Here is an 8,453-nt window from a genome sequence, read left to right as displayed (position 1 = left end):
TCTCTCTCTCTCTCTCTCTCTCTCTCTCTCTCCTTTTTATTTCCTGTGGCATATTTCATAGGTTAATCAGAGTACAAAGAGGCAAGTCATCTTGTCCTCAGGGACTGAATTCAATGCTGTCAAATCGCTCATATTGGGAAAGGTTTTAGGTAAGTGGAAGAACGAGCTTTTCCTGAAAAGCTATCACATCATAAGTGTCATGTCATAGTCTGGATGCATTCATTATGCTGAAAGAAGCTCTTTGTCTGGTTTTAATAATTATTTCACACTGAGTGGCAATCAAGGTACAGCTTGTACTCGTGTTGAATGCATGTACAATCATGGCTAAGTGCCTTTTGGCAGATGAACAGAGTCATCCCTTGAAGATCCTCACTTAGCAGTCACAGTTAGGCATAATGAGGCTGACACTTCCTGAAAAGTGAAAACACCAGAAGAGCCAGTTTCAGCATCAACTCCAGGGTCCTCTGTTGAGATTTGGTCTTTTGCTATGCTAAATACTGGTTGCTCCTAGAGACCACACATGCAAGCAGGTGATGCCATGTGACCTTGTTCCCCAAGTTATGCCTGATTGATGAATAAAGGTGCCAACAGCCAGTAACTGGGCAGAAGATACATTGGTGAGGCTTAGGGTTCCCAGGCTTGGGATCAGAGGAGAACCAAAAAGGTGGGCAAAAAGAAAGTAGAGAGAGAAGCCACCATGGGGTAAGAATTTTAAAATAATGGTCATGTGGGCTGGATAATTGGACTTACGAGCAACCTAGACTAAACATGGCAAATTATATAATAGGATTATTGGCTGGGAAATAGACATAATAGCATAGAGGATAGATACCTGTCTAGTTCTTATGCTGATAAAGGCTTATTGTAATTATAAAGGTTGTGTGTCTTTTATTTGGGAAATAAATGGTCAAAAGTGGGGTAGAAACCCTACACTGAGAGTGAATATTTTCTACAAAAGACCTCCATCAAATAATAAAACTACCTGTGTGCTGAAGTTGAGAAAGAAATGATCAATTTTTTCCAACAGGTAAATACAGAATGGGCTCCTCCCAAATCTGTTTGTTCAGATGCCTTTGATGATTTTAAATCACATTCATAACTGTCTATTATATGGAAGGAAGATGTAGTAATTGGTTATGGTACAGACAAGGCAATATTTTAAGCCCAGCTCAACTTTAAATCTGATATAAGGATAGCCAAGGGATAGGATTTTTTTTGTAAAGAAATGCACCTATTTTAAACTGGACACAGCCCCACATATCTATAATCCCAACACTACAATTCTGAGTTCAGTTCCCAGCACCCATGCGCAGGTGACCATAGTTGTCTATAACTCCAGCTCTAGCACATCTCCTGGCTTCCAAGGTGTCCTGGTTAATTTTATGTCAACCTGACACAAGTTGTCTTGGAAGAGGAACCTCAGTGGAGAAGATGCCTCCATTAGATTTCCTGTGGGCAAGTCTGTGGAGCATTTTCTAGATTGTTAATTGATAAAGGAGGACCCAGTCTAGCAGGCAGTGCTACCCCGTGAAAAGTGGTCCTGAGTGGTAGAAGAAAGCAGACTGAGCAACACTTGAGGAACAAGCCAGTAAGCAGTACTCCTCCATGGCCTCTGCTTCAGTTCCTGCCTCCAGATTCCTGCCTTGAATTTCTGCCCTAACTCCTACTTCTACCTCACAATCGGTTGTGAGGTAGAAGTAGAAAATGAAATAAACTCTTGCTTTTCCAAGTTCCTTTTGATCATGGTGTTTTCTCAAAGTAGTAGAAACACTAACACACACACACACACACACTTTCTCTCTCTTTCTGTCTCTGTCTCTGTCTCTCTGTCTCTCTGTCTCTCTCTCTCTCTCTCTCACACACACACACACACACACAAGTACACTCACTCATACAAATAAAGTATATTTGAAAAAATTTAGGCCCAAAGCCAGGTATGGTGGTACATGCCTATAATCCCAGTACTTGAAAAGCAAAGTCAGGAAGATAACAAGTTTGAGGCTAGCCTGCTTGTGTAATGAGGCCCAAAACAGAAACAAACAAAAAAATTAAACTAAAATTAAGCAAGTAAGCATAGAACCTGATGCAAATGACTCCCTCTAAATTATGAATATTCAGCTTTTCTATTTTGTTAGTACTTTGAAATAGAAATAATACTCAAAAGAGCAATAAAGCAGTTCATATTTTAGACAACTATTTTAGGATGAATTCTACTCTAAGTATTTTGCTACTTCCAAATATCTTAAAAATTATGCAAGATTATATGTTTATATTAAAACTCAAAGTATTCTTTGCTCCTTTAACTTACAATAAGATAGACCAATAACCTGATAAAGTGCTATCCAGTCTTTTATTTCTTGGTTTACTTGATATAAACTATCATCTTTATAAGACTGGATTTAAGGTCATTTTCTTGTTTTTCAGTCATGTGTTAGGTTATCCAGGGCTTGCTATAGTGAAGTAGCTATGCTTTGAAGGTGCCAATATTGCCCTGACTCTTGTTGATTATGTTCTTTTGAGGACCTTTAGCCATCTGAATGGTTTTGGTCCCTGGATGTTCTTGTTGTAGTAGGTATTGAGAGGAGGGTGAACCTCCATGGTCCTGGTGTCTCAAGCCTCTCATGGGTATCCTTGGGCTGTATGCTTTCAGACATGTAGCTGTATATGGCTCAGAAGCTTCAGGTCTGATGAATGTAGGCAGACAGGTGGCAGGAGAATAGATATCCCCCTGTGATGGCTTGATACTTGATAAAAACTTGCAGAGACACTAAAAAAACAGCCTGTCTTTCTCATATCACAGGTAAAAACACATAAGAAATCTTTAAAATTCAGTGAGATATGAGATTTTACATCTTAAAGGGAGATAAAGGGTTAAATATTTCAGTTAACCTTTCTTTAACTTATCTTAAAGTAAGTCGCCTAGACTAAATTATTTGTAGACGTGTCTTTAACAGAAAACTGAGACTTTCCTAAAGTAATCTACTACCTGGGAGCCAGTGAAGATCTGTTGTGGTGTAAGATCTTTAAATGCTAGAAACTTTCTGTGATTATGAACATGACCTGCCTTTTTCCTGCCCTGTGTCATCTTCTTTGGAAATATCTGCTTTTTATAGGGATTGAATTGTTTATTTTACTTAATTTTACTTGATTTGACTCACAATGGCTCCATGTGTCAAACTAATTGCACCATGTGTAAGATTGTCCAGTTTCTTATTTCTCTAGTTATTTATTCTGATTCAATTAGGTGGTACCTTGTCAGGACCTATTACTATACATGACAGTACTCTGGGGAGACAGCCCTACCTAAAATACATCTTATCTACTTTCTCAAATGCCGATCTTTCAAATTCAATGATTAGAGGTCTATTTCTCTGGCACAAAGTCTATACTTACCCTAAGAATGTTAAGGGAAAACATAATAAGATATCTATGCAAAGGTGAGTATATTCAAGAACATGTTTCAAAGCAGAAAAAGGAGAGCTGGAAGGGATCTAGATGCAGGACCACAAGTTGAGTGAGCAAAGTAGAGAGGCCAGGAAGGTCTGCTTTTTTTTGTTATAGTCACTACACTAAATGTGAATGGATTAAATTGTCATAACGGAGTTATGTTTAAAAATAGTCAAATGTTCTTGCAATGTTAAAAAAAGAAGTGTTATGCCAAAAACTAACAAGTAAAAGCTAATACATTCAAGAAATGCTGTTAGACCAGATAGCTTAATATGAGAGCAACTTAATAAGCCAAGGCTAGACATTATCTGCTGATAAAAGGTACATTTAGTGGCTGGAGAAATGGCTCAGCAGTTAAGACCATGCACTGCTCTGCAGAGTTCAGTCTCCTGCGCCTATTTCTGTGGCTCACATCCACCTGTCACTACAGAGTACATCTGATGCCCCCTCTGGCCTCTGTAAACACTTTCAGACACACACACACACACACACACACACACACACACACACATACACACACTTTCTTGAATCTTTAAGAAGGTATAATTCATTAAGAAAATATAAATGTCATGAATCTGTATATATCATTCTACAAAACAATTAATTAGCTGGCCATGGTAGCGTGTGCCCTAAATATCAGCATTTGGGAGACAGAAGCAGGTGGATCTCTGTGAGTTCAAGGACAGTAAGGACTACATAGTGAGATCTTACCTCCAAGGAACAAACAACAAACAAAATCAACAACAACAACAACAAAAAGACTGAATAAGATAAGCCAAAACAATGAACTAGTATTTCCAGAGCTCTGTCCTCATTTCCTGGAGTCAGTTTACTTTAAATGGCGAAATCATTGGCTGTGAGTTCCATTAACAGTGTATTTTAATGAATATGACCACCTCAGTTCCATCCTCAAGATCCACATGACAGAAGGAGAGAACTGATTTCTGAAAGCTGTCCTCTGACTACCACAGCATGCACTTGTCACCAAGAAAAAAAAGAAAAGAAAAGAATAGATAAATGTAATTTTAAAAAATTAACTGTGTTTTAATGATCTGGTTTAGAAAACAAATGAACTAAGGTCGATTAATTAATTTCAAACTGGGTGTGGTAGTGCACAGCTATAATCCACTGCAGTGTACAAGCAAAGATCAAGGTCATCCCTTTATGAAGTTTATTACTAAGCTAGCTTTGCCTCTGGGAGCCACTATGGTTAAAAAGCTGCCTCTGATGAGCATGGTCAAACAACAGAAGGCTGTACTATCCAGAAGCCGGTGACCAGGAGAATGCTTGCTCCAGTTCTGCCCCTGATCCTGACCATGTCCCCCTCTCCTGCCTACAGAACCCCTGGATGCTGACCCTGAAACACAGCAGGCAGCCGCTCAGGGCTTCACAGGCTGCCTCTCTTCTGTGAGATTTGGCTTGGAAGTCCCACTGAAGGCTGCACTGAATCAGAACCGGGCTAGAGTCACTATTCAAGGCAGTGTGGCAGCTGCAGCTCATTGTGCAGAAGGCCCTGGTTCTGCAGAGAGGAAACTGTCTCCAGGGCCCTCTATGGGTGCAGGTGTGTGTAGTCTCCTATGTCACCAGCCTTCCTATACACACACACACACACACACACACACACACACACACACTGCAATCTGCTCCTCCTGACAGTGTTTACAAGTCCCCTGCCTCTCTCCCATTTCTTCTGCAGGTCATTCTGGATCCGCAGAAGATAGACAGCCCCTTCCTAACACAGACAGGAGTGACCCTGGGGTCATTGGAGGTAAAAAGACTTAAGCCAATCTGATCTTTGCATTTTTACTAGTTTGACAGCGAGTTAAGTAGTGCAATAGAAAATGAATCAATGTTTAAGGGTGAGGTCAAAGAGCTGTGTTTGAGTATTATTGGGTTTTCTTGAGTTACTGTTTATGAATTACCTTCTCTAGACACTCTTAGTGTAATATTGGTAATTCTAAAAGAACAATTACAAAATAAAGTTCTTAATATGAAGGTAACTGTGCTGGCAGAATTACAAGTAATTAAGCCATGGCTTGTGTTTTAGTATACTACCTGTGGAGTATAACCTAAGATTAATTAGTGGTCCTGAGGTCTCCCACTCAGTTACCCTGACTTCCTGCTGGTTCCATGTATAGCTAGGTCTGAGAGTCACTGCTATTCCTGGGGGGGGGGGTTAAGGGTTTAGAACATTTATACCTGAATCTCAAGTATTCACATACACTTAATAAATGTCACTGTAATAGGTTTTGGTAATAAAGATTGTCTACTGTTATACTACCATCTCAAAAGTGTAGTTTCATAGAATGTATGTAAAACAATTTCATAGGTTGGTGAAATGTCTCTGTAGATAAAGCATTTACTATGGAAGCATGAGGAGCTGAGTTCCTATTTCCAGAACCTACCTAAAAGAGACAATAGCATGTGTCTATAATCATTACACTCCTAAAAGAAGCTGAGACAGAGGAGTACATAGGCCAGCTAGTCTGACATACACAGCAATGTACAATGAGAAACCCTGTCTTGGAAAAGGTAGGAGATGAGCCCTCAAGATTGTCTTTTGAACATGTACACTATGGTACAGACACATTTGCACAACACACACACATCAGTAAAAATGTACCTGTTTAATTAGACTAACTAGCATTCATTCTACTTTAGTGTTAAGCACTAGATGCTTTTTAAAACTTCCCTCCAGTTTACTGAAGGGCTTAAAACTTGTCTATGTGCCTTCTTTTAATTCAAAGAGAATTTGCTAAAATATAATCATGCTTAAGGGAAGAAGTCCAACAAGTCTATCCCAAAGTAGTAATAACTGAGAATGGCATCAAACTGTTATAGAAGTACATGACCTTAAATCCTGGGGCTTGGAGCTCCAATTTTTGACAGAGTTGATTCTGTTTGACCTAACCTACTGATCAGTGCCGTCAGCCACACTCAGGGCTCAGTATTCTTTTTATTATTATTATTAATCATCCCATTCATTTACATCTCAAATGAGATCCCACTTCCAGGCTACCTACCCCTTCAACAATCCTCCATCCCATATCTGCCCTTCCCCCTCCCTTTTGCCTGTATGAGGGTGCTCACTCACCCACCCACACTTTCTTGCCCCACCGTTCCGCATCCCCTTACGCTGAGGCATCAGACCTCCCCGGAACCAAGGGCCTCCCCTCCTATTGCTGTCAGGCAAAGCCATCCTCTGCTACATTATGTTTCTGGATTCATGGATCCCTCATGATACACTCCTTGGTTGGTAGTCTAGTCTCTGGGAGAACTGGGTGGTCAGGCCAGCCTATGTTGTTCTTCCAATAGGGTTGCAATCTCCCTCTGCCCCTCCATTCCTTCCACCAGCTCCCCCAACCAGGTTCCCTGAGCTCGGTCTGATGTTCAAGCATCCACATCTGCATTAGTCAGTCGCTGGCATGACCTCTCAAGGAACCGCCACACCAGGTTCCAGTCACTACGCGCCTCTTGACCACGGCAACAGTGTTGTGTTTGGTGTCTGCCGATATGATGTATCCCTGGGTGGGGCAGTCCCTGGCTGGCCATTTTTTGTCCCTGTTCTTCCTTTAGACAGGAACATTTCTGGGTTAGTATTCTAATTTGTGTTTTCCCTCTTCTCTCTCCAGGAATAACAGCAGTTGTGATATTTATTTTGCTCTGTGTGTCTGCCATAGCCATACGGGTTCATCAACAGAGAAGATTACACCAAAAAAACGAGTCAACAGTTTCAAAAACTGAAGAATGCTAAGACTGCTCTCAAAAGTGAAATATGAGTTTAAACAGAAGCAGTCTACTATGGCTGGCCTGCCTCTTGGCAACCCCATTCTTCCTGGGCCAGGGAGTGTCCAGTGCCAGTTTACAGAGGACTAACAGTCTCGGTTTCCGGGAGGCTGGCTCCCTTCCTCAGCAAAACTCTCCCTCCTAGCAATTTACTAGCAAGGGAATGTGGTCATTAATCATGGCGGAGTAGTTTTCCCAGGTGGAATGCTCTTTTCTAAATAGGGCTTTAATTTGTGTAACATTTACGAATTTTAGCTGAGAAACTAAGTAGTCGTCAAGCTATGGTCCTGCTTAGAAAATGGGACAGAACTCTCATTCAGATAAAGTTAAACAGTTGTTGGTTGTTTGGTTTTGGTTATTGTTGTTTTTGTGTTGTTGTTGTTGTTACCTGAAAGCTTATCTGGGATCTCTTTGTTGCTCTTCTGCCAACGTGTATAAAATAGAGCTAAATAGCCTGCATCTCCATGGTTCTGGAATGCAGGGTCAAGTGACCTGTTTAAAACAAACAAACAAACAAACAAACAAACAAGACAGCAACTTTCCTGTTTGCTGGCCAATACAAAGAGAACTGGAAATATTTTTGGTACATTGCTTTTTACTAGCCAACTGTTTCTAATCATTTTGATAAATTTCAAAGTCGAAACTGGTATTGAATGTTACAAAATTTTAATGTTGGTTTTTGTAATGGGACAAAAAACTAATAGGTAACAAAATGAATCCATAGTGACTAGCCACTAAGAAAGGATGTTGTTTTCGTTGTGATTTGTACTTATAGGTTTTTATAAATTATGATCATGTTTTAAACTAAATTTATAGCCATAAATATTGCTTCTTACTCAACAACACCCAAGTCAAATATAATCTAGAACTTATTTACTCCCAACTTATTTAGTGAACGAAGCTGTCAGCTTTTCTTTATTATTCTGTATTTCTATTTTTCTAAAAGTTGTTATCAATATCCTTTGAATTTCTATGACTATACTGAATAGGTACATCTTCTCAATTTATTAGACAAATTAGCTCCAGCTTAAGAACCCCCAATCCTTTTCCAAAGTTGGAATTGCTTTGGGCATAAATACTGTATATCATCCTCTCTGTCCAGTTGTATAGTGTAAACTGAAGAGTGCTAACTCCAAGGAAAGATAGCACTTACATGACCTGCATTAAACATACCACTGTAATCACAAGTTTGTGATCACAGAAACCTATTTTCATAGATT

General features: G+C 39.8%; 1 protein-coding gene across 1 annotated transcript in view; it reads left to right on the top strand.

Annotated features, from left to right (window-relative positions):
* The window catches only part of LOC115029048 (contactin-associated protein-like 3), a 55,527-nt gene extending 48,026 nt beyond the window's left edge, over positions 1-7,501 (top strand). The window contains exons 16-19 of the mRNA XM_029468429.1: positions 62-149; positions 4,787-4,978; positions 5,129-5,215; positions 7,080-7,501. Coding sequence (XP_029324289.1) covers positions 62-149; positions 4,787-4,978; positions 5,129-5,215; positions 7,080-7,201 — 489 coding nt within the window. The 3' untranslated portion in view covers positions 7,202-7,501. The remainder of the gene's footprint in view (positions 1-61; positions 150-4,786; positions 4,979-5,128; positions 5,216-7,079) is intronic.
* The last annotated feature ends 952 nt before the right edge of the window (positions 7,502-8,453 follow it).

The sequence above is a fragment of the Mus caroli genome, chromosome 13, assembly GCF_900094665.2.
Source record: "Mus caroli chromosome 13, CAROLI_EIJ_v1.1, whole genome shotgun sequence".
NCBI lineage: Eukaryota > Metazoa > Chordata > Mammalia > Rodentia > Muridae > Mus > Mus caroli.
The sequence above is the reverse complement of the archived record's forward strand: the minus strand, read 5'-3'. Positions and strand labels throughout refer to the sequence as shown.